Genomic DNA, 27,258 nt, shown 5'->3' with positions numbered 1-27,258 from the left:
TACTTCAGCTGTTATGATCTCAGCTGATGTTACTACTGAACAAGTCAGATTCCTGGGTGGAACCTGGCTTGAAAGATCCTAACTTTTATTTTTTTGTTTAGAAACGTGGAGGGTGGCTACTGAACAGAGTCACAGGAGTCAGCTAATGAACTTTTAACAAAAGAACAAAACATTTATTAAACAAGGAAAAAGATAAACTATATTACACTACTCCTTCACCCACAACCATACCTTTACAGGTATGTACAGATTTGTAAGCATAATACAAGTTACAAAAGCTATCTTATACAGTAATGTTCACAGCGAGTATACAGTCCATGTACACCAGTAGGCTACCTGTGGTCAGACACAGCACACTCTAAAACTAAGTGACAGATATCACCCCAAACAAATGCTGTGGATCTCTCATCAACTCATGGAAACCCTGCCTTTCACACAGGGGTTTCCAATCTCCGCTCTCAAAAAACTCGCCTTGGAATATTCTCCCAAGTGAGGCTTCCGTTCTGACGTCTTCGACAAGGATCCATCTCCAGGCTTCGATCTCTCCCTTTCCTCTGGATCGCCACATGCATTCAAGCTTCCACGCACTATTTGAGACTCAGTCGTGCCAACCGAACACCACCGCTTCACAGGCCCATAGAAAAGAGTCACCAACCTTTGGTTGACTCCTCGGATCTCCTGGCTTCTTGTAAGCCCACTCTGCCTTAATTCTGCTCGCTGCAGCTTTTATCTGTTTAACTCGAAGCCTTTTCCTCTGCTCCTTAATCTAGCTTCACTGAACAGGACCTTATTCAGATTCCTGTTTTTTTCCCCTTGACTTAACTGTCTTCCTGGAACTTTCTTTTGTCTCCACTCCCTGGTTTCTGGGACTTTCTTCTGTTCTTTTGGGAAGTCTGCTCTCTGCAGTTCCCTCCCCTGCCCAGCTTCCTCACCCTGTGGTATCCTCAGACCAGTTGAACCCAAACTGCTTTTATGTTTCTCTCTGTCTCTCTGTAGGTCTCCTAGGCAACAGCACAGTTTTTCCTACTTCATTTTAACTTCCCTAAACCACTTCAAGGGTCATAAAACCTTGTTAAAATGCAGGTATACAAACAAAACGTCAGACTTGCTGACTCTATCGCACAGAGAAAAGCTCTAAATGAAACTAGACCCAGGTTTCACCCTTTTAACCCACAAATAAAACATACAAATTAAACTAAAAACTTAAAGCTATGGCTTATTCCTAACACCCACCAATACAAATATAACTTACTTAAAATGAACTCTAGTTCCTAACGAGCATCATTTTCAGTCAACCAGTCCTGGTGAAGGCGATGCTTGAACCCAGTGGACAGGAGTCAAATGCAGCTCACTATTATTTGATCCCATGTTATATAATTGAGTTCGATGTCTGAAGCTTTTCCAGATTAGCCTTGATCTGCACTTGGAATTCCTCTCTTCGGTTAGGCTGCTTTGGGACTCAGAAATTGATCATCTTCCTCTTGAACTTTTGGGCTTTGTGATGTCTTGGTGCTAGGTGGATGCTCTTCATCGAACAAGACTATGATCTGTCCAGCAGGTATCGGTCCCCTTCATGGATCGAGTGATACAGACATCACATAGATCTTTGATCTGACAAAGACATAATCCAGGAGGTAGCAGTGCTTTGATCTTAGGATGCCTCTGTGGTTTTGTATTTGCCCTTCAGGTGGAAGAGGGTGTTTGCTACAATGAGGCCAGGCTGAGCACACTTCCTGAGCCCTAGGAGTCACCAACATCGACTCTGGACCCCAAGAAGTCTCAGGGCATCAGGTCAAACATGGGCAAGGAAACTTCCTGCTGATTACCACGTACCAACCATCCTCAGCTGGTGAACGAGTGAATGTTGAACACTACTTAGATGAATCACTGAGGGTGGCAAGGGCTCAGAATACTCTGGGTGGGGGACTTCATTGTCCATCACCAAGAGTGGCTCAGTATCACCACTACTGACCAAGCTTGACTAGTCCTAAATGACATAGCAGATAGACTGGGTCTGCGGTAGATAGTGAGGGAACCAACAAGAGGGAAAAACATCATCCTCATCAACCGGCCTGCACAGAGGCATCTGTCCATGACAGTATCGGCAGGAGTGACCACCGCACAGTCCTTGTCGAGACGAAGTCCCATCTTCACATTGAGGATACCCTCCATCGTGGTGTGTGGCACTACCACGGTGCTAAATGGGATGGATTTCGAACAGATCTAGCAACTCAACTCGGCATCCATGAGGCGCTGTGGGCCATTAGCAGCAACAGAATTGCACTCGAACACAATCTGTAACCTCATGAACTGGCATATCCCCCACTCTACCATTAGCACCAAGCCAGAGGATCAACCCTGGTTCAATGAAGAGTGCAGGAGGGCATGCCAGGAGCAGCACTAGGCATACCTAACAATGAGGTGTCAACCTGGTGAAGCAACAACACAGGACTACTTGTGTGCCAAACAGCAGAAACAGCAAGTGATAGCGCTAAGCGATTTCCACAGCTAGCGGATCAAATGTAAGCTCTGCAGTCCTGCAACATCCAGCTGTGAATGGTGGTGGACAATAAATCAACTGGCTGGCGGAGGGGGCTCTGCAGATATCCCCATCTTCAATGAGGGAGCAGCCCAGCACGTCAGTGCAAAAGATAAAGCTGAAGCACTTGCTACAATCTTCAGCCAGAAATGACGAGTGGATAATCCATCTCAGCCTCCAGAGGTCCCCAGCGTCACAGATGTCAGTCTTCAGCCAATTTGATTCACTCCACATGGTATCAAAAAATGGCTGAAGGCACTGGATACTGTAAAGGCTATGGGCCCTGACAATATTTCAGCAATAGTGCTGAAGATTTGTGCTACAGAACTTGCTGCGCTCCTAGCCAAGCTGTTCCAGTACAGCTACAAAACTGGCATCTACCCGGCTCTGTGGAAAATTGCCCAGGTATGTCCTGTACACAAAAAGCAGGACAAATCGAACCAATGGAGCAATTACTGCCCCATCAGGCTACTCTTGATCATCAGTTAAGTGATGGAAAGGGTCATCGACAGTGCTATCAGGCAGCACTTGCTTAACAATAACCTGATCATTGATGCCCAGTTTGGGGTCTGCCAGGGCCACTCAGCTCCTGACCTCATTACAGCCTTGGTTCAAACATAGACAAAAGAGCTGAACTCCCAAGGTGAGGTGAGAGAGATTGCCCTTGACATCAAGGTCACGTTTAACTGAGTGTGGCATCAAGCAGCCCTAGCAAAACTGGAGTCAGTGGGAATTTGGGGGAAAACTCTCGGCTAATTGGAGTCATACCTAGCACAAAAGAAGATTGCTGTGGCTGTTGGAGGTCAGCCATCTCAGCTCCAGGACATCACTGCAGGTGCCCCTCAGGGTAGTGTCCTAGACCCAACCATCTTCAGCTGCTTCATCAATGACCTTCCCTCCATTGTAATGTCAGAAGTGAGGATGTTCGCTGATGATTGCACAATGTTCAGCACCATTCACGGCTCCTCAGATACTGAAGCAGTCCTTGTCCAAATGCAGAAAGACCTGGACAATAACTAGGCATGGGCTGACAAGTGGCAAGTAACATTCACGCCACAATTGCCAGGCAACGATCATCTCCAACACGAGAGAATCTAACCATCATCCCTTGACATTCAATGGCATTACCATCGCTGAATCCCCACTATCAACATCCTTGGGGGTTACCATTGACCAGAAACTGAATTGGACTAGCCATAGGTGACCCTCCTTTGCTGGGGAAGGGTGACCCTCCTTTGGCGTAGGTGGGGGAAATATGACCCCACTTTGGTGGGGGAAGAGGGAGGGTGACCCTACTTTGGTGTCTGGGGGAGGGTGTCGCTCCTTTGTCGGGGCAGCGGGAGGAGGGTAACACTCCATTGGCGGGACAGTGGGGGGGAGTGACTCTCCATTAGCGGGGGGAGGGTGACACTCCGTTAGCGGGGGGGAGGGTGACCCTCCATTGGCTAGGGGGGGTGGGGGTGACCCTCCTTTGGAGAGGGGGGAGGGGAGGGTGACCCTCCTTTTGGGAGGGGGAGTGTTTCCTGTTTTGGGAGGGGGTTACCCTCCTTTGCGGGGGGAGGGGGTTACCCTCCTTTGGTTGGGGGGGGGCGGAAGGGTGTGTTTCCCCTTTTGGGGGGTAGGAGTGTAACATACCTTTGGGGCGAAGGATGTGTTTCCTGTCTTAGTGGGAGGGGTGGAGGTGAAGGATGTGTTTTCCCTTTTGGGGGGGGGCTGGTGGTGTTCGCAGATCATTGGACTCTTGAGTGCATATGCGTCCCTGATTAAAGGGCTTGAACTTTGTGCCTTTTAAAGTAGCATTTAATGTTTCATTATATTTATCATTGGGTTGGCAGTGGTGGCAGTACAAACTTCCATCCACAAACATTTTCTCCCTCCACCACCGACACAGACTAGCAGCAGTGTGTGCCATCTACAAGATGCACTGCAGAAACTCACCAAGGCTCCTTAGACAGCACCTTCCAAACCCACAGCCACTACCATCTAGAAGGACGAGGACGCGGATAAATGGGAACACCACCAACTGGAAGTTCCCTTCCAAGCCACTCACCATCCTGACTTGTAAATATATTGCCGTCCCTTTACTGTCACTGGGTCAAAATCCTGGAAATTCATCCCTAACAGCTTGATTGGCACCGCATCCACAAACATTTACTCCCTCCACCACCGACACACAGTAGCAGTAGTGTGTACTATCTACAAGATGCACTGCAAGAATTCACCAAGGCTCCTTTGACAGCACCTCCCAAACCCACGACCACTAGCATCTAGAAGGGCAAGGACAGCAGGTAGATGAGAACACCACCACCTGGAAGTTCCCCTCCAAGTCACTCACCATCCTGACATGGAAATATATCGCCATTCCTTCACTGTTGCTGGGTCAAAATCCTGGAACTCTCTCCCTAATAGTACTGTGGGTGTACCTACATCAGATGGACTGCAGTAGTTCAAGAAGGTGACTCACGACCATCTTCTCAAGGACAACTAAGGATGCGCAACAATTCCTAGCCAGAGATTCTTTCATGGGATGTGGGCATTAAAAAAATGCTCCACAGAAGGTATACACTACCTGAAAAAGGCCTGGGGGTGGAGGCAGATTCAATAGTAACTTCCAAAAGGGAATTGCGTAAATACTTGAAAAGTCAAAATTTGTAGGGCTGTGGTGACTGGCCTCCTGCATTGTATGATTCTAATGCTGGATCAGTTGCAATATTGATCCAGGGACTTGGTGTTTTTACTCATGTACTGTGACACTGAAACAACTTTTATTATCACATTAAGAAAATAATTAGGGTGACTCTGAGCCTGGGAAATGCTGCAACGTCACGGTGTATGATAGCAGCGTGTGGATGTCCACCGTAATTCTGAGTTATAGTTGCATCAGAAGATTTAGACTCAGGTGTTATAAGATTGACATGGTGCTGCTGTACCAATATGATGCATAGCAATGCATGGAAACCAGATATGGTTCTGCCAAATGAAGATACCTAGTAACCTCAAGGCCGGACCATGCTTAGATGAGTAAACTAATTGATGTAAGGATCGATGACCAAATCAAGTGCTTGCCATGATGCATCCTCCATTATATTTGCCTAGTTCTGCCAAGATTGGAGAAAAACAAAGCTGGTAATGGGAAATAGAAAAGTAATAGAAGAAAGTGGAAGGCAGCAGAAACAAATGCCAGCATCAAATAGAGTTAAAATATGGAATAATGTTAAAAACGCAGAATCAAAGCACTCTATTTGAATGCATGCAGCATTCGCAACAAAGTAGGTGAATTGAGGCACAAATATAAGTAAATGGGTATGATCTAATTGCCATTCGGGGATGTGGCTGCAGGATGACCAAGGCTGAGAACTAAATATTTAAGGATAGTCGACCTTGAGAAAGGTCAAGCAAAAAGTAAAATGATGTGGGGTAGTGCTGATAATAAAGGATGAGATTAGTACATTTATGAGAAGAGGGTCTTAGATCAGAAGAACAAGATCTAGAATCTGTTTGAGTGCAGCTAAGAAACAGCTAGGGGCAGCAAACAATGGTAGGAGTTGTTTGTCGGCCACCAAACAGTAGTGGTGTTGTAGGGCATGCTATAAATCAGGAAATTAGCGGTGCATGTAACAAGCGTAGTACAGTAATCTAAGATAAAAGCAAAATACTGCGGATGCTGGAAATCTGAAACAAAAATAGCTGGAAAAACTCAGCAGGTCTGACAGCATCTGTGGAGAGGAACACAGTTAACGTTTCGAGTCCGTATGACTCTTCATCAGAACTAAGGAAAAATAGGAATGAGATGAAATATAAGCTAAAACAAAAACAGAATTACCTGGAAAAACTCAGCAAGTCTGGCAGCATCGGCGGAGAAGAAATCAGTTAACGTTTCGAGCCTTCATGGCCCTTCGGCAGAACTGCAGCATAGTTTCAACAAGGGAGAAGTATAAATTGGTTTAAGGTGGGTTGGGGGGGGGGGAAGAGACACATTGGGGGTGTGGTGTGAGCAGATAATCAAAAGATGTCACAGACAAAAGGGTCAAAGAGGTGTTGAAGGTGGTGGTCTTTGTCTGAGAAAAGTGCTAATTAAGAATGGAAAACAGGATATTCAAAGTACAGCTCTAGTGGGGGTGGGGTGGAAAGACTAAAGGTTTTAGTTTTAGATTTAAAAATAATGGAAATAGGTGGGGAAAGAAGAATCTATATAAATTATTGAAAAAAAAGCGGGTGGGGGGGGAAAAGAAACGGGGTGGGGATGGGGGGAGGGGGAGTTTAAGATCTAAAGTTGTTGAATTCAATATTCAGCCCAGAGGGCTGTAAAGTGCCTAGTCGGAAGATGAGGTGCTGTTCCTCCAGTTTGCGTTGGGCTTCACTGGAACAATGCAGTAAGCCAAGGACAGACATGTTGGCAAGAGAACAGGGTGGAGTGTTAAAATGGCAAGCGACAGGGAGGTTTGGGTCTTTCTTGCGGACAGACCGCAGGTGTTCCGCAAAACGGTCGCCCAGTTTGCGTTTGGTCTCTCCAATGTAGAGGAGACCGCATTGGGAGCAACGAATGCAGTAGACTAAGTTAGGGGAAATGCAAGTGAAATGCTGCTTCACTTGAAAGGAGTGTTTGGGCCCTTGGACGGTGAGGAGAGAGGAAGTGAAGGGGCAGGTGTTGCATCTTCTGCGTGGGCATGGGGAGGTGCCATAAGTGGGGGTTGAGGAGTAGGGGGTGATGGAGGAGTGGGGGGTGATTGACCCGCTTTTTTTTCAATAATTTATATAGATTCTTCTTTCCCCACCTATTTCCATTATTTTTAAATCTAAAACTAAAACCTTTAGTCTTTCCACCCCACCCCCACTAGAGCTGTACTTTGAATATCCTGTTTTCCATTCTTAATTAGCACTTTTCTCAGACAAAGACCACCACCTTCAACACCTCTTTGACCCTTTTGTCTGTGACATCTTTTGATTATCTGCTCACACCACACCCTCAATGTGTCTCTTCCCCCCCCCCCCCCCACCCACCTTAAACCAATTTATACTTCTCCCTTGTTGAAACTATGCTGCAGTTCTGCTGAAGGGCCATGAAGGCTCGAAACGTTAACTGATTTCTTCTCCGCCGATGCTGCCAGACTTGCTGAGTTTTTCCAGGTAATTCTGTTTTTGTTTTGGATTTCCAGCATCCGCAGTAGCTTTTAGCTTTTTGAAATATAAGCTAGTTGAGGGGGGTGGGACAGGTAGAGCTGGATAGAGGGCCAGAGATTGCCAAAGATGTCATAGACAAAAGGACAAAGGGATGTTGACAGTGGTGATATTAGCTACAGAATGTGCTAATGGTGACATTAAGGGTAGAAAGCAGGACAAGCAAGTGACAGACAGCCCTAGTGGGGGTGGGGTGGGGGGAAGGGATCGAAATGGGCTAAAAGGTGGAGGTAAAACAATGAATGGAAATGCATTTAAAAATAATAGAAATAGGTGGGAAAAGAAAAATATATATATATATATATAAAATATATATATATTATTGGAAAAAGGCGGATCGGAAAGGGGGTGGGGATGGAGGAGAGAGTTGAAGTTGTTGAACTCGATGTTAAGTCCAGAAGGCTGCAAAGTGCCTAATCGGAAGATGAGGTGCTGTTCCTCCAGTTTGCGTTAAGCTTCACTGGAACATTGCAGCAGGCCAAGGACGGACATTATTACAGTAATCATTAGGTGACTTTACATATAGACTGGGTAAATTTGATGAGTACAAAAACTGTGGAGGACAAATTCCTAGAATGTGTACGAAATGGTTTTGTGGAGCAGCATGTTGAGAAACCAACTAGGGAACCGGCTATTTTAGATCTAGTATTATGCAATGAGAAAGGATTAATAATTAATTTTGTTGTAAAAGAACCTTTAGGGAGGAATGACCACAATATGGTAGAATTTTCCATTAAGTTTGAAAACGACGTAGTTCAATCCAAAACTAGGGTTTTAAATCTAAACAAAGGAAACTATGAAGGTCTGAAGGGCAAGTTGGCTGTGGTGGTTTGGGAAAATACATTAAAACGTATGATGGTCGACAGGCAATGGATAGTGTTTTTTTTTAATTCATTCATGGGCAGTAGGCAATGCTGGATTTTGACCCGGCAACAGTGAAGGAACGGTGACATATTTCCAAGTCAGGGTGACGTGCGGCTTGGAGGGGAACTTGCAGGTAGTGGCATTCCCAAGTGTCTGCTGCCCTTGTCCTTCTAGATGGTAGCGGTTGTAGGTTTGGAAGGTACTGTCAAAGGAGCCTTGGTGAGTTCCTGCAGTGTATCTTGTAAATAGTACACACTGCTGCTAATGTGCATCGGTGGTGGAGGGAGTGAATGTTTGTGGATGGGGTGCCAATCAGGTGGGTTGCTTTGTCCTGGATGGCGCCAAGCTTCTTCTTGAAGAGTTCTTAATTCTTCTTAAAGAATTAATACATGCTTTGCAACAAATATACATTCCTTTTAAGGTACAAAAACACAACAGGGAAAGTGAGTCAACCATGGCTAACAAAGGAAGTTGAAGATTGTATTAGTTCAAAAGAAGAGGCTTGTGAAGTTGCCAAAAAAAAGCAGTAATTCTGAAGATTGGGAATATTTTAGAATTTAGCAAAGGAGGACCAAGAAACTGATAATGGGAGAATAGAATATGAATGTAAGCAAGCAGGAAACATAACTGAATGTAAAAGCTTCAATAAGTATGTAAAAAGGAAAAGATTAGCAGACAAGTGTGGCAGGCAGAGAATAGGGAAATGGCAGAGAAGCTAAATGATTACTTTGTGTCTGTCTTCATAGAGGATAATACAAAAATCACCAATAATAGAAAACCAAGGGACTAGCGGGATTGAGAAATAGAAAGAAATTATTAGTAAAAAAGTAGTATTGGGGAAATTAATGGGACTGAAAGTTAAGTCAAGTCCCCAGGACCCGATGATAGAATCATAGAATTGTTGCAGCACTGAAGAAGGCCATTCACCCATCTTATCTGTGCTGGCTCTCCTAAGGAGCAGTTTATGCACTGTCACTCCCCTGCCCCCTCCCCACAGCCCTGCTGTCAGATTTTGGGTTCGGGAGCCACAGACAGCTAATAGGCAATCGAGTACTCATAAGTAATTTTCACATAGTTTATTAAGAAATAACAATTTCGATATGATGCATTAACTAAATTGACATATGACCTGTGACAATGGAGAGCATTTTGCTAATGCCAGAGAAGAAACGTACAGTTGTCACAGAATCTGTTGATCTCAATAGCTTATGATAGCAGCACTCTGCTCTGGTGTTAAGGAATTGTTCCCCCTGTCTTCCTCCATCTTTCCCGGTCCATCTTCCATCTGAAGAGTACATTGAGTAAGAGGATAAGTAAGAAGAAAGTAGGGCCCATAAAAGACCGAAAAGGTAACCTGTGTGAGGAGGTGGAGGATGTGGCTATGGTACTTAATGAAAATTTTGCATCTGTCTTCACGTAAGAGGGGGACAATACGGGCGTTGTAGTTGAGGAGGAGTGTGAAGTATTGGATGTGATGAACGTAGGAAGAGAGGAAGTATTTTGGGGATTAACATCCTTCAAAGTGGATAAATAAGGGCTGGATGAAATGTATCTCAGGCTGTTAAAAGAAGCCAGGGAGGAAATTGCAGAGGGTCTGACCAACATTTTGCAATCCTCACCAGATACAGGTGAGGTGCTGGAGGATTGGGGTCTGCTAACATTGTGCTCTTGTTTAAAAAGAAAGCGAGGGATAGACCGAATAATTATAGTCCAATCAATCTAACCCCGGTGGAGGGCAAATTTTGCAATCAATCCCGAGGGACAGGATAAACTGTCACTTAGAAAGGCAAGGAATAATCAAGGATAGTCAGCATGGATTTGTTAAGGGAAAGTCATGTCTGACTAATTTGAATTTTTTGAGGAAGTAACAAGGATTGATTAGGGTAGTGCAGTTGATGTGGTCTACATGTTTTTTAGCAAGGCTTTTGACAAGGTCCCATAAGGCAGACTGGTTATGAAAATAATAGCCAATGGGATCCAGGGAAATGTAGCAAGCTGGATATAAAGTTGGCTCAGGCAGGAAACAGTGTAATTGTTGATGGGTGTTTGTAATTGGAAGGCTGTTTCCAGTGGGGTTCCACAAGACTCTACTAAGTCCCCTGTTTTTTGTACTATATATTAATGATTTGGATGTAAAAGTAGGAGGAATGATCAAGAAGTTTGTAGATGACACAAAAATTGGCCACGTAGCCGATAGCGAGGAAGATTGCTGTAGACTGCAGGAAGATATCAATGGACTAGTCAGGTGGGTGGTAAGGTGGGAAATGGGATTCAACCCAGCGAAGCATGAGGTGATACATTTGGGGATCAAACAAAACAAAGGATTACACAATAAATGGAAGGATGCTGAGAGGTGGAGAGGAATGAGGGACCTTAGAGTGAATGTCCACAGAGCCCTGGAGGTAGTGGGACAGGTTGATAAGGTGGTTAAGAAGGCAAATGGAATCCTTTCATTTATTAGTCGAGGCATAGAATGTAAGAGCAGGGATGGTATGTTGGAACTATATAAAACATTAGTTAGGCCACAACTTGAATACTGTGTGCAGTTCTGGTTGCCTCATTACAGCAAGGATGTAATGGCATTAGAGAGGGTACAGAGGAAATTTAAGAGGATGTTGCCAGGATTGGAAAATTATAGCTATGAGGAAAGATTGGATAGGCTAGAGTTGGCCTCCTTGGAACAGAGGAGGCTGAGGGGAGATTTTATTGTGATGTACAAAATTGTGAGGGGCCTGGATTGAGTGGATGAGAAGGGCCTGTTTACTTTAGCAGAGAGGTTAGTGACGAGGGGACATAGATTAAAAGTGAATAGTAGAAAGATTAGAGGGGAGATGATTTTTTTCCCCCCCGGAGGCTTGTGGTGTTATTGAACTCTGCTTGAAAGGGTAGTAGAGGCTGAAATTCTCAACTCAATTGAAAGGTGTCAGGATGTGCACCTCAAGTGCCATAATCTTCAGGGCTACGGACCAAATGCTGGAGAGTGGCACAGACATGATGGGCCAAGTGACCTCTTTCTGTGCCTATCACTTTTTGATTCTATGAAGAAGATGGCTGCCTGATAAGACCACCAGCTGTCTCTAAGCATTTGTTAATATACTTTATTTCTAGCAGTGTTTACCCAACATCAATCTCTTGTGTCATGATCAGAAGACAAGAAGCAAAATCTATATGGCTACTTTATTAAACTTATTACTTTTTAAAAAAAATGGACCAATGGCTGGACTGATAAAATGGCTGCAACTGACCACATGATGGTGGTTCTGGAAGATGTTCCAATGGACAAAGTCTATCACATCATCCTCCTGGAATGTGACTTGTATAAATATTCCAGCCAAGCCAAGACAGAATTGTTAGTGTAGAAGGAGGCCGTTCAGCCAATCGTGTCTGCATCGGCTCTCACCAAAGTGTCAACTTAGTGCCAATCGCACGCCTTTTCCCTGTAACCCTGCACGTTGTTTCTATTTAAATAATCACCCAATGCCCTCTTGAATGCCTCAACTGAACCTGCCTCCACCACACTTCCAAGGCAGTGCATTCCAAATCCTAATTACCAAATAAGGGATCGCTCATTAAAGGCAGAGATTAGAAATTTTTTCTTTCAGAGGGTTGAGTGTCTTTGGAACACTTTCCTCAAAAGGAGGTGGAAGTAGAGTGTTTGAATATTCTAAGACAGAGCTAGGTAGATTCTTGATTAACAAGGGAGTGAAAGGTTATCAGGGCCAGGCAGCAATGTGGGGTTGAGGTTACATTCAGATCAGCCATGATCTTATTGAATGGCGGAGCAGGCTCGAGGGGTGGATATATGTGAATATATATATATCCTGCATTTTAATTTGGTCCCTAACTCCTCAAATTCTCTTAGGTAGAAGCAGGAATGATGCACTGTCCTGCTATGTCATTGGTTCCCATGTGCATCTCGAGAACCGGATTCTCCCTCTCTCACTCCCAAGTTCCTCTCCAGCCATGAGGAGATATCCTTAATTCTGGCACTGGGCAAGCAACACAATTTTAGAGCTCCCTGTCACGGCAGCAAAGAACAGTATCTATCCTCCTAGCAATATGTCTCCTGTAACCACCACATTCCTCTTTGCTCCCCCCACTTGAATGGCATCCTTCACCATCGTGCCAGACCACTCATCCACCTTGCATCCCTTCTCCTTATCTACACAGTTAACAAGCATCTCGTGCCTGTTGGACAAAGTCAGTGGCTGAGGCTCCTCCATCACTATATGCTGGTTTCCCTATATAAAATTCTAAAACGAAGGGTCACAGGATATGGGATAGGCCATTTAGGACTGAGATGAGGAGAAACTTCTTCATTCAGAGGGTGGTGAACCTATGGAATTCTTCACCACAGAGGGCTTTGGAGGCCAAGTCACTGAATATATTTAAGAAGGAAATAGATTTCCGGACTCCAAAAGCATCAAGGGGTATGGGGAGAAAGCAGGAGCATGGCATTGAGATAGGGGATCAGCCATGATTATATTGAATGGTGGAGCAGGCTCGAAGGGCTGAATCACCTACTCCTACTTTTCTATGTCTCTATACCTACCTGACTTGCAGTTACACCTCCCTGTCCATGACCATTGACCAACTCTAAGGTTCTGCCTAACCTAAGGAGTGTGACTGCCTCCTGTAACATAGTGTCCAGGTAACTCTCCCCCTCCCTGATGCCCCACAATTTTCAAACTCAGACCCTAGCTCAGAAACTCTGAGCTAAAATTGCCTAGGCTGCAGACGCTTACTGCAGATATAGTTGTTCGAGATTGCACTGCACTCCACAGATTCTCATATGCTGTAGTCACGACACACCACCAGCCGTGTCATTTCTGTCCAAGCTTATTTATTTAATCAGTCAATTTAGTTAATTTACATAATTAAAGTAATAGAAAGCTGCACTCACCTCGCTAGGAGACAAGGAAGAAAAACTCAGCAACTACTGGAGGCTGAAAAAAAAATTTTAAAAGGAGCATCTCTTTGCCCCTCTGCACTGAATTTCCACCAGAACCAAATTCCCAACTACAGGTTGTCTACAACTCACTCTGGCATAGTCTGCTTTCCATGTGTCCTGTACTCCATGTGGTTTGATAAAACCTGTCTGATTATATGGAGCTACTGATGAGTCACCAACTAGTGAGCTCCCTGCTACAATAATTAACCAACCAATTTCAGCTGATCGACAGATAACTGTTACTGCCAGGCAGCTCCCTGTTTAACAAAGCTATTTACTTGAATGTTGAAAGTTCTATGCCAGAGTCTGACCCTTAATCTAAATTTAAATTTGAGAAAAAGACTGGCCAAAAATTCCCACCTACGCATTCTGTCTTCGTCTCACTCTGGCGTAGTCTCTTTTCTGTGCTGAGGGTAAAACACAAGCCACAGTTAAACTAGTTAAAGCTGAATTTAGAATGACGACTTCTCTGTGTGGAAGAGAATGACAACACATGAAATGGAATTCCAGATCAGATGGTGAAATTGAAAAAAACTATTAGAATCTTCATTTAGAGAATTTTAAAAGCACTTCTGGACAGATAAGCAAAGAAGAGACATAAAAGCTTCCTCGATCTCACCCCATGCTATTGATTTGATGCTTTGATTAGGAATGATAAGCTAGATAAGCGGTAAGACCTCCCTCACCTCAACATAACTTTAGTAATTGTGAAGGTAGCTGCAGCAGTTGCTCACTGGGAGGTGACGGCATAGTGGTATTGTCGCTGGCATAGTGGCATTGTCACTGGACTAGTAATCCAGAGACCCACGGTAATCCTCTGGGGTCCCAGGTTCGAATCCTGCCATGGCAGGTGGTGAAATCTGAATTCAATAAAAATCTGGAATTAAAAGCCTAAAGATGACCATTGTCGATTGTTGTAAAAACCCATCTGGTTCGCTAATGCCCTTTAAGGAAGGAAATCTGTCATCCTTTCCTGGTCTGGCCGACACATGACTCCAGACGTAGAGCAATGTGGTTGACTCTTACATGCCCTCTGCCACTCAGTTGTAAAAAACCATTACAAAGTCACAAAAAAAGGAATGAAACCAGATGGACCACCTGGCATCAACCTAGGCACCGGAAACTCAATCTCAATCTCAGCCCTGTCGACCCTGCAAAGTCCTCCTGGCAGCTCATGTCTCTCAGACTAGTCAAGCAACAGCTTGACATAGTCACTCTCACGGAATCATACCTTACAAATAATGTCCCAGACACTACCATCACCATCCCTGGTGGCAGCACAGTGGTATACGGTCAAGAGGGAGTTGCCCTCAGAGTCCTCAACATTGACTCTGGGCCCCATGAAGTCTCATGGCATCAGGTCAAACACGGGCAAGGTACCCTCCTTATTACCATGTACCGCCCTCCCTCAACTGATAAATCAGTGCTCCTCCATGTTGAACACCACTTGGCAGAAGCACTGAGGGTAGCAAGGGCACAGGATGTACTCTGGGTGGGGGATTTCAATGCCCATCACCAAGGGTGGTTTGGTAGCACCACTACTGACAGAGCTGTTGAGTCCTAAATGACATAGCTGCTAAACTGGGAGTGGGTGGTGAGGGAACCAACAAGGGGGGAAAACATACTTGACCTCATCCTCACCAACCTGCCTGCCGCAGATGCATCTGTCCATGACATCGGAAGGAGTGTCCACCGCACAGTCATTGTGGAGACAAGTTCTGCCTTCACATTGAGGATACCCTCCATCGTGTTGTGTGGCACTACCACCATGCTAAATGGGATAGATTTCGAACAAACTTAGCAACTCAAGACTGGGCATCCATGAGGCGTTGTGGGCTATCACCAGCACCAGAATTGTACTCGAACACAATCTGTAACCTCATGGCCCGGCATATCCCCCACTCTACCATTACCACCAAACCAGGGGATCAACGCTGGTTAAATAAAGAGTACAGGAGGGCATGCCAGGAGCAGCACCAGGCACACTCAAAAATGAAGTCTCAACCTGGCGAAGCTATAACACACGACTACTTGCGTGCCAAACAGTATAAGCAGCAAGTGATAGACATGGCTAAGCGATCCCACAACCAGTGGATCAGATTTAAGCTCTTTAGTCCTGCATCCAGTCGTGAATGGTGGTGGGCAATTAAACAACTCACAGGAGGAGGAGGTCCACAAATATCCCCTTCCTCAATGATGGAGGAGCCCAGCGTGTCAGCAAAAGGTAAGGCTGAAGAATTGCTACAATCTTCAGCCAGAAGTGCTGAGTGGATGATCCATCTCAGTCTCTTCCTGAGGTCCCCAGCATCACAGATGCCAGTCTTCAGCCAATTCGATTCACTCCACGTGATATCAAGAAACGGTTGAAGACACTGGATACTGCAAAGGCTATGGGCCCTGACAATATTCTGGTAATAGTACTGAAGACTTGTGCTCCAGAACTTGCAGTGCCCCTAGCCAAGGTGTTCCAGTGCAGCTACAACACTGGCATCAGCTGGCTATGTGGGAAATTGCTCAGGTATGTCCTGTACACAAAAAGCAGGACAAATCCAACCCAGCCAATTACTGCCCCATCAGTCTACTCTCCATCATCAGAAGGGATCATCACATTAACAGTACTATCAAGCGGAACTTGCTTAGCAATAGCCTACTCACTGGCGCCCAATTTGGGTTCTGCCAGGGCTACTCAGCTCCTGACCACATTACAGCCTTGGTTCAAACATGGACAAAAGAGCTGAACTCCCGAGGTGAGATGAGAGTGACTGCCCTTGACATCAAGGCTGCTTTTGACAGTGTGGTATCAAGGAGCCCTAGCAAAACTGGAGTTAATAGGAATCAGGGGGAAAAGTTTCTGCTGGTTGGAGGTCAGTCAGTCAATTAGGGATGGGCAATAAATGCTGGCCCAGCCAGCGAAGCCCACATCCCTTGAATGAGTAAAAAAAAATTGTGGGTTTGGAAGACATGTGGAAGATAGATTTTTAGGTTGCTCTATTAAGGAATTATACACAATGCACATTTAAACTGAATCCATAGTACAGTAGAATCCACTATAGCGATCACTTGCAAACTGCACATTTCCACTGAAATTATTGGCCACAATAATTAGTTAGGGCAAAATTATCATTTGAGTGTTAGGTTGGTTCAGTGATGAAATTTATATATCTTAAAAATTGTAACGAGAATGTTGTAACACATTCAAATCTGAGAAAATGCAATTTTGGGATTTGGAATAATTTTGGTAAAATTGAAACTAGTCCAGTGATAACTTAAAAATTGGTGACTCCTTGAGGTGCTTATAGCAGTTTTGTATAGTGTTGCCACACTTTTAAACCAATTCATCAAGATTTGGTCAAAAAACCTCATAAGAATTTCTTCCAATTGTTGCTGTTGCTAACCCTCTCACCACCAGTGACATTACTGTAACCATCAGCCCTCCAACCAGTTTTGCACAGCTCAAAAGCGCTCTTTGCAGACCTAACCATTTTGAAGGATGCAATCTTTATTGTTAATTGTTTTTCCACACTTCAAGTAGGTGCAGCAACATCTGTTATCATTTTCAGAAATTATTATTACTGTTATCAGGCAAATTTTATAGTGAAGCACTGGTATATTTGTATAAGTACAAAGCCTGCCTTGGAAAATATATATTATAGAACCAAAGTCATTACAAATATTTCTCTCCGTAACTTGTTGGCTGTTTGACATATTTTGATTTCTTTGGCTGAGTGTTATTAATATTAATTCAATTCTTTTGTCCCATCTAGGAAGCTGGTGATAACAACCAGTTCTGCTGGAGGAATCTCTTTTCATGTATAAACCTCCTTCGAATTCTCAATAAACTCACCAAATGGAAACATTCAAGGACAATGGTGCGTCTGTGGATGTCAGTTGTACGCTTAATTACATCATAATTATTTCAGATTGACAAAGAATTGGCCCCTTTTTATATTAAAAAAGGAAAATTCAATAACTGTAGTGATGAAAAGAACATTTTTTTTCTTTTCAAATGTTTGAAATACAATTCTGATATGGACTAGCAGTTCACTTATAGTACAGTTGCTGATGTGCTTGCTGCATAAGCTGATGCTGATTCTTCCATATTGCCATTGTTGTGAGATTTTTATGGCTCCATTTCTGTGTCTAATTGAAAGCTGAAACCCTAAAAAGAAAAGGAAAATGACTGTACTGGGAGCCTGAAATTCTTTTTGCCTGCTTGCAGTCCATTTGATAAAAAGTTCTCTTATGGAACTCCTGTATTTTACAATGCTGCATTAAGCATTTTAAATAACAAGAAGACTGCTTTCAATTTTTATCATGAAGATTGACAAGAACAGAGGATACTTGAATGTTTGTCAGGAAATCATGTCAGTGGCTTTTCAACAGTTTCTGAATATGAGGACCCAACATGGCCCATAATATTTATCACAACGCTAACTGATAGCTATAACCCCTAAATTGTAAAATCATTTTAGAAATTGATGGTACCTGCACATTTGGGAATTTTAAGTGCTTACCAAATTGTGGTTTGAGAAATTGGGTAATATTATTTCAAAATACTAATTTGTAAGGAGGAGCATTTAAAAAGCAGACAGACTGCCATTCATTACCTTCAGTGAGTATCAGTTCATGTCTTCATTATATAGATGCTGGTAGTGTTTAAGTCGGCTCCAATCCTGAAACGAGCATTGAAGGTGAAACAAGCCATGATGCAATTGTATGTTCTGAAGTTGCTGAAGGTGCAGACCAAATATCTGGGTCGCCAGTGGCGGAAGAGCAACATGAAGACAATGTCTGCAATCTACCAAAAGGTGCGCCATCGACTGAATGACGACTGGGCTTATGGGAATGGTACGTACCTAACAATTGTATTAAAGAATTAGAAATATAAAACTTTGTTCTTTTTAAATTTTTCTTCACAGAAGTCAAGGCTGATGCTGTGGTTAATTTTTATCTTGTCAGTTCAAGTTTGCTCGGTAAATCACCTCCTTCCTAGAAAGGCTATCTTAAATTGTTCGGATAGTTTTAAAATAAATGGATTCTTTAAAGTGATCAAGAGGAAAGAAACTTAAGATTGCATGGTGCCTTGCCACACCTTCGAAAGTGCTTCACATGCAGTGAATTTCTTTGAAGTGCAGTCACTTGTTATGCAAGTTAATGCAGTAGCCAATTTATACGCACCAAGATCTCGCAATTAGCAGTTGGATCTGTTTTGGGGATATTAGTTAAGTGATAAATGTTGGCCAGGACATTAAGACTCGCCTGTGCTTGGAAAAAATGCCATGAAATCCTTAAAATGCACCTGAACTGCAGAACACAGCTGAATCCTGCTCAACACCATATCTAAAAATGACTCTTCTGCAGTGAAGTACTTCAACAGTACCACCCACCATGATTACCTGTTATACCCTTAATTTATATATTTCCTTCAATTATTCATTCTGGGAAAAACGAGCATCAGTGACAAAGCCGACATTTATTGCCCATCCCCCGTTTCCTTCTTGAAAAGATGGTGATCTTAAACAGCCCATTTGATGCTCCTGTAGTGCGCTTTCACATGGATTATAGTGAAGATACACAGGAGGGATAGGATCAGAAGATGAACTGGAATGTAGGATCTGCCTGGGCTTCTAGCCCAAGTATGCTTAAATGTGTAATCTAGACTGACCTTCCAGTGAAACATGAAGGTAGTGCTGCATTGTCGATCTTGCATTCTTTAAGATGGAACTTTAAATTTAGGTACACGTTCAAGTGAAATTTGTTTTTAGATCTGGAAGGTTAATGGGAAATTATTGGTGTTCATATTCTGGAATGTTGAGGTCAAAGAGCTGCCATCATATGAACCTGCATAATGAAGACCTTCTCTCCTATCAAAAGCTAAATCATTGATAAAGCAGGAAACTTTACCTTCTGAAGCCTTGTTTAAGCAATAGTTTCAAATTTGTCTTGTCTTTCATCCGTCCTCGTTCTGAGGCCACACTATGGATGATTTTTCTCCACTGATACATGTGTTCGGCTGCCCTCATAGCCTGTCCCATAGAGAAGCCAATCCATGTTCTGATATTATCCATCCATGCCTCCTTGAGTATTTGTGCACATTTTCAGGTGCTTTGCCTCGCATTAACTCTTTGACCAAACATTCCCCTCATATTTGCATCACATGTCCAAAATATATGAGCTTCCTTGATCTGGGCTGGAGAGGAACTCGGAGTGGGAAGGGAAGGATCCAGTTGTCGTGGTCCATGTAGGTACCAACAACATAGGTAGGACACGGAAAGAAGTTCTGCTGAGGGACTACAAGCAGCTTGGGGCTAAATTAAAAAGCAGAACCACAAAGGTAATAATCTCCAGATTACTACCTGAGCCACATGCAAATTGATAAGGTTAAATAAGATTAGAGAGCTAAACGTGTGGCTCAAAGATTGGTGTGGGGGAAATGGGTTCTGATTCATGGGGCACTGGCACCAGTACTGGGGAAGGAGGCAGCTGTTCCATTGGGACGGGCTTCATTTGAACCATGCTGGGGCCAGTGTCCTAGTGAATTGTATAACTAGGGTTGTAGACAGGGCTTTAAACTAATTAGTGGCGGGGAGGGTTCAATTGAAGGGAAGCTTGGACAATCAAAAATAATTGAGAGAGCAGAAGTGCAGGGTAGTGAAGAGGTGAATGATAAAGTGTGACAGGAAGGGGCAGAAAATATAAGCAGAAGAGTGCAACAGAAATTAGAACTAGAATGAGTAATAATGGTAAAAAATCAAAGCTTATGGCTCTTTATCTGAATGCAAGCAGCATTTGTAACAAGATAGATGAATTGACAGCACAAATAGAAATAAATGGATATGACTTGATAGCTTTTACAGAGACATGGTTGCAGGGTGACCAAGATTGCGATAATATTCAAGGATATTCGACGTTCCGGAAAAATAGGCAAAAGGAAAAGGAGGTGGGGTAGCTTTGTTAATAAAGGAAGGTATCAGTGCGGTGGTGAGCAGTGATATAGGTGCAATAGATCATGATGTGGAATCAGTTTGGGTGGAAATAAGGAGTAGCAAGGGGAAGAAGTCACAGGTGAGAATCATCTATAGGCCCCCGAAGAGTTGCCTCACTGTAGGACAAAGTATAAATCTGGAAATAATGGAGGCATGTAAGGCTACAGTTGTCATGGGTGATTTTAATTTGCATGTTGAATGGACAAATCAGATTGGCAGGGGTAACGTGGATGACGAATTTGTAGAGTGCATCAAGGATTGTTTCTTATAGCAATACATTCCAGAACCTACCAGGCAACAGGCTATGTTAGATCTAGTAATGTGTAATGAGGTAGGATTAATAACAGACCTCGTAGTTAAGGATCCTCTAGGGGATAGCGATCACAACATGGTAGAATTTCAAATTCAGTTTGAGGGTGAGCAACTTGGATCGCAAACCAGTGTCCTCAATTTAAATAAGGGCAATTACAGCGGTATGAAGAAAGAGTTGTCTAAAGTGGCTGGGAAAATAGACTAAGGGGAAGGTCAGTGGATGAGCAGTGGCAGATATTTAAGTAGATATTTCATAACACTCAGCAAAAATTTATCCCAGTCAAAAAGAAGGACTCGATGAGGAGGATAATCCGTGGTTAACAAAGGCGGTCAAGGAGAGTATCCAATCAAAAACTAAGGCATAGAAAGCGGCGAAAACTAGTGGTAGGCCAGAGGATTGGGAATTTTTTAGGAACCAGCAGTGGATGACTAAAAAGCTAATAAAGAGGGAGAAAATGGATTATGAAAGTAAATTGGCTAGAAATATAAAAACAAACAGCAAGAGCCCCTACGGGTATATAAAAAGAGTAGCTAAAGTGAGCGTGGGACCCTTGGAGGATACAACTGGAGAATTGATAATGGGGAACAGAGGAATGGCAGATAATTAAATCAATATTTTGCATCGGTCTTCACGGTGGAGGACAGTATAACATTCCAAAGATATCAGATAAGCAAGGATCTAATGGGAGGAAAGATCTTGTAACAGTCTCTATCATGAGGGACAAAGCATTTGAGAAACTAATGGGACTAAAGATTCTGAGGGGGCTTGACAGGGTAGATGTTGAGATGGTGTTTCCACTAATGGGGGAAGCTCACTAGGGGACATAGTTACAGAATAAGGGGACACTCATTTAAAACTGAGATGCGAAGTAACTTCTGTCGGAGGGTAGTGAATGTCTGGAATTGTGGAGGCTAGATCACTGAAAGTATTTAAAGAGGAGGTAGATAGATTTTTGAAATATCGGGGAATTGAGGGCTATAAGGAGCTGACACCGAAAGTGGAGTTGAGGCCCTGTGCAGATCAGCCATGATCTTATTGAATGGCGGGGCAGGCTTGAGGGGCTGAATGGCCTACTGCTCCTATCCCTTATGATATGTTATCACTGCCTTAAACAAGTTCCCCTTCATGCCAACTTTCTCGAGCAACCACTCGTTTATCCGCTTGGCCATCTATGACACACATAATATCCATCTGAGTCCTTGCGTTTCAAATACTCTTTTTGAGCCTTGTCACTCTTCTTGCTGATCCAGCTTTCATTCACAGCCTTACATTGTGACTGGCCACACAAGGGTTTTCAGAAGATGAACTTTCATTGTACTCGAGATGCTGTGGCTACTCCATACTTTTTTAAGTGAGTTCACAGGCCCATGATCCTTGTTAAATCTAGCCCAAATTTCTTTGGTAGACTGCATCTTGCATGATGAGTGACCCAAGATAGCAGAAGGTATCAACCCGTTGAAGCTGAACTCTGTTAATCAGAATCTTGTAGGTCTTTCCATTCCACCTTTGCCTTGTCAACATTGATGAGGAGACTGTATTTCTCGTTAACTTGATCGAGATGATCCACCAACTCATATAACTCCTCCACTGAGTTAATGAGCAGAATCATGTCGTCAGCGTTTAGAAGATTTGAAACTTGCTGCCCGCCAATCAGTTTCTCACCTTCATATCCATCAAGTGTCCCTCTCAAAACCATTTCTGGTGAGAGGACACACCCTTGTTCAAGAAGGCAGCTCACCACCACCTTCTCGAGGGCAACTAGGGATAGGCAATAAATGCTGGCCCAACCAGTGAAGCTCACATCCCGTGAATGAATAAAAAAAAACCTCCCTTTTTAATTCTGAGCTATTCTGAGAGGGTACTGGCAACTCTGACCCAGGCTAGTTGTTTACGATAAAGCTTGGCTAGCAAATCGATTGTGGTGGGTATCCTGTGTCTAGCATTGTCAACCAGAATTTCTCATGTGAGACCAAATTGAATGCCTTCTCAAAATGAACGAAGCACATCTTTCAAATTTAGTTTTCTAATTTTCAAAAATGTTATTTCTAGATCTTGACGCCCGCCCATGGGATTTCCAGGCCGAGGAATGTGCATTGAGAGCCAACATTGAAAGGTTTAATAGTCGCAGATATGACAAAAATCCAAGCAATCCCGATTTTGCTCCAGTGGATAACTGTTTGCAGAGCGTCCTGGGACAGCAGTTGGTGCTGCCAGAGGAATTCCAAATGAACTATGACCTTTGGCTTGAGAGGGAAGTGTTCTCGAAGCCAATCAGCTGGGAGGAGCTTCTTCAGTAATTTCCAACTCCATTCTGTATCATAGTCAATTGTTTTGTAACTGTGTAATAAATTAATCATTGCCTTCATGAACTTAGTTAGGTTTTGTAGGCCGAGAGATCTTATTGTTTAATTTATCGCGTTATCGATGATGAGAATCTTTCCATCCACTATATGTGGTGCTGCAACCGAATGCCAAGTCTCTAGCATCTGCTGGAAAGTGCCTATGTGGACACTGGGTGAGATATCGTTGGGTTTGTCATGGCTCCTATGGTAAAATAACTTGCTTAGCTACACATGAAGAAGTACTTGATTGAAGTACCAGAGGACAACCATAACTTCAAGAATTGAGGCCTTCAGGAGAGGAGGTGAAAAGATTGAAAGGGGAAGTAATTGAGAAAAGTTTCAAGCCACTGGGAATTAAATGACTGCTCATTAACTAGTGAAAAAGTAGTTCTGGCAAAAAAGCAGCAAAATGCTTCTTGTATTTGTATACTTGTTGCTAAAATTACCACGGATCTCATCCTCTAGGTGGAAATAAAGAGAAAATCAGTGGTTGAGCTTCAGGTCAGATGAAAGTGCTGGCTCTTGGATGAATCATTTACTGTTTAATGGTCTGTGTTTCTTGATGGTCTGTAATAAGCTTTTTCTTTTCTTTTAACTGTTGGCAATGAATGAAAGTGTAAGCTGTTTGTGATAACTGCCTTTTTTTTAAATGTTGTTGATCATGTCTGACAGTTTGGATAATCATAACACCATCTAGCTCTTAGTTTTTCCCGGGATCTTAAATATGTGGAGTTCCTCAGTTTCCTCCTATAATCTATGAAACTTCAAGGAAACCGCTTCTTGATTTACATTATCTCCTTTTATACCTGTTTTAGCTTCAGATGTACTATGGGCTGTAACCCTTCACCTTGGCTTCTTAAACGTAGGCAAGAATTTTCCCGTCGGTAAGTGGAGGCGGGGCCCACTCGTCGATGCGTAAAATGACGTCAGCTGGAACTCCCGACGCCATCCCGCGTCATTTCCATTTTCAGGTCGGCAGTGGTGCAGCCGAGTCAGCTGTGCACCTGCTGACCTGTCAACGGCCTATTGAGGTCATTCAAAAATCAATTAAAGCTGGACGGGCAGGTCGGGAGCGCTGGCGGCCACCTGCAAAAGCATGAAACCTCATCCACGGGCGGGATGAGGTCTCATGACTGAATTAAAAAAATTAAGATTCACTTTTACTTAAAGTTACGTCTGTGTCCCAACCCATGTGACATTGTCACATGAGGGGACATGGTTGGTAAATGAAATTTTCGAAAGAATAACTTTTTTACTTTGGGAACCGATCCCCTTGAGGCAGCGCTTAGTCTCAGGGAGATCGGAGCGCTCCTGCACGAGCATGCGCAAAGGAGCGCACTTCCGCATTTGCTATTTCCCCCCCACCCGCACAGGGAGTGAACAGCGCTTCCGTGCGGACGTCACGCTGGGCGAGCATTAATTGGCCCGCCCATGAAAAATGGTGGCGCGCTGGGCCACCTGCCCACTCCCACACTTCCCCCCCAACGATGGGAGAAAAATGTTTCCCACAGAGTTGTTTCATGGGGCGTAAGTAACTGAGGCACTGATAGAATTCTGGTTTTGGTGTGTATTTTGCATTGTTCCTACTTAATCGTTAAGTATACAATAGAAGGTTTTCTGGCCTGAGTACAAATCTCTTGGACATTCTGAACTGAATCTTGCTTGTGTGACTTAACCATTGCATTTCTGCCATGTCCAGACAGTCATGACTAAAGAGCAAAATTCCAAGGGATCCCTTCATTCTCACTATATAGAATTCCTGTAGCTCAGAACGTTGTTAATTCACTTAATGGATTCCAGGAGAATTTGTGGAGACTGCAGGGTATAGAATTTTGATTATTCAACCCTTCTCACATTCGTTCCAATTGTATAGAATCCTAACGGACTAGAGCCCTACCCAGCCACTCTGCTGGCATGCAATTCCTGATCTAAATACAAAAGGGCTCTGCATATTTCATTATCTGTACGCCCATAGTAATTGCCATTGGTATTTTTCCAATGTCCAATGCAGAAAACCATCACTCTACTGCTATTTGACAGACCTTCTAAAAGATTAATCACTGTTTAAAAATTATATTTCAGTTTACATATTGTTCAATCAACTAGCTAATTAATTTAAATATGTGTGATATTAAGAATTGCTTATTTCTTTCTCAGCAAACTAATTATAGACTTGTCAGGAGTTGAGCCCATTCTTGTACCTCAATGGAGTAGAATCGAGTAACTTAAATGGCCATTATGATGAAAAGTATTGAAAGGGAAATGAGCAGTTGTAATGCTTTGAATCTGAAAGGATTTCTCAATCACAAGGTTAAGATATTGCAGCCAGAAATCAAAGTAGGAAAGAGAATTGCCTTCATTATTGGAGATTATAACCTGAACCAACATAAGACTTTTCAAGATTAATTTATTTGCAATGGGAACAGGGTGGGGAATTAAGCGAAATGTTCATAGAGTAGTTGCAGCACAGGAGGAGTTCGTTCGGCCAATCGTATTCTGTTAGCTTTCTGCAAGAGCAACTTGGCTAGTTCTACTCACCCACCTTTTCCCATAGCTTTGCAATTTTCCTTCCCTTCAGATAATTATCCAGTTTTCTTTTGAAGGCTATGATTGTATCTGCCTCCATCACACTCTCGGGCAGTGCATTCCGTATCATAACCAGTCACTGCTATTATATCAACCAAGCTATCTGTTGATGATGTTACGGAACAGAACCCAACACTGTACATATGTATTTTTAAACTATCGCTATTTCTTAACTTTAAACTGGGCTTTTCTGCTGAATGAAGACAATTAAGATGGCTGACCCGCTGTCTGTGAGTCACCAGAACAAAAGAATTCACCTCAGTTTCAGAAATGATACACCTTGTTATGTCTGAGGAGCTTCTAACAGATCACCTGAACTGCACAGACCAACTTCAAAGAGAGCTACACGAAGGCCACTTGCATTTGATAAGCGAAGCTTGTTAGTGGAGTCAGTGAGCTGCAGAGACAGTGACTTTCCAAACACCAGACCCTCATCCAGCGACACCCCTTTTCAATCCATAATGGCTGAGACATTATCAGTCCTGGACACACAGCCAAAATCCAGGTGTCTGATAAATATCCTTTGTTGAAGCCATTGTGGAGAAGTAAGGTCATGTGACCTAACAACCTGGCTTGCTGAACAAGTTACTATTACTCTCGGAGTATACCCCAGTCTTCTATTTAACATCCGATTAGCAGGCCACACATAAGCAAGCTCTGGTCAGGTTGAATAACAGGCCCCCATCTAACCTGACTCTGCTGGGACGATTTTGTACCATTTCCTACAGAACTGATTCAATCTCTGCGTGCCTAATTCGTCTTGTGAAATCAGCACCACCGGAAAAGCGAATCTTGCAACACTGGCCTTCAGCCAGCCGACCTCTGTGAAAGAATTCCTCACTGGACTTGATCCTGGACTCTGGAAATTATGTAAACCAATACTCATTTTCTCTGTGATCCCTGTGCTATATAACTTCCTTTTCTCTATCCCTCCCTTTACTATATGATTGCGGCTTGGGAAGTTGTGGACACACCTTTTCTGCTGAATGTGTGCAATAAACAATCTGAGTTAATCCTAACTCAAGTTTGCTGTGGGGTTACTAGTAGAGGGGTTGGGAGATACGCCACCACTTATTCCAAAAAAATACAATTCAAAATGCCTTTGGTTTACGGACAGGTGGTAAGAGTATAAAAGTCAGTGCTGTTTGAACAGACCCCTTTCTGGCCATAACAATATGTAGGTAACAAATTGACGATTTTGAGGCACTCAACCGAGAATGATTTATCAACATCGCAGGCCTGACGTGCATTCCTTTTTGCTCTTGACTGCTCTGGTTTAATCAGAACATCATAGTTCTGCAAAAGCAAAATACTTTGGATGCTGGAAATCTGAAATAAAAACAAAAAATGCTGGAAATACTGAGGTCAGGCAGCATCTATGGAGGGGACCTCAACCTGAAACAGTAACATTTTCTCTCCATAGATGCAGCTAGAACCAAGTATTTTCAGCATGTTTTGTTTTTATTATCTCAGTTTTGCATGTCAGTTTCAACTATTGC

At 43.3% G+C, this 27,258-nt stretch overlaps 1 protein-coding gene across 2 annotated transcripts in view; it reads left to right on the top strand.

Annotated features, from left to right (window-relative positions):
* The window catches only part of LOC144683467 (striatin-interacting protein 1 homolog), a 119,103-nt gene extending 95,436 nt beyond the window's left edge, over positions 1–23,667 (top strand). The window contains exons 19-21 of one of the 2 annotated variants that reach the window (XM_078546514.1): positions 17,297–17,401; positions 18,176–18,380; positions 22,881–23,667. In XM_078546514.1, coding sequence (XP_078402640.1) covers positions 17,297–17,401; positions 18,176–18,380; positions 22,881–23,128 — 558 coding nt within the window. In that variant the 3' untranslated portion in view covers positions 23,129–23,667. The remainder of the gene's footprint in view (positions 1–17,296; positions 17,402–18,175; positions 18,381–22,880) is intronic. The other variant, XM_078546515.1, reaches the window with a different exon arrangement.
* Positions 23,668–27,258: the final 3,591 nt, after the last annotated feature.

Source organism: Cetorhinus maximus, chromosome 8, assembly GCF_964194155.1.
Source record: "Cetorhinus maximus chromosome 8, sCetMax3.hap1.1, whole genome shotgun sequence".
Taxonomy (NCBI): Eukaryota; Metazoa; Chordata; class Chondrichthyes; order Lamniformes; family Cetorhinidae; genus Cetorhinus; species Cetorhinus maximus.
This window is presented reverse-complemented; position numbering and strand designations above follow the sequence as displayed.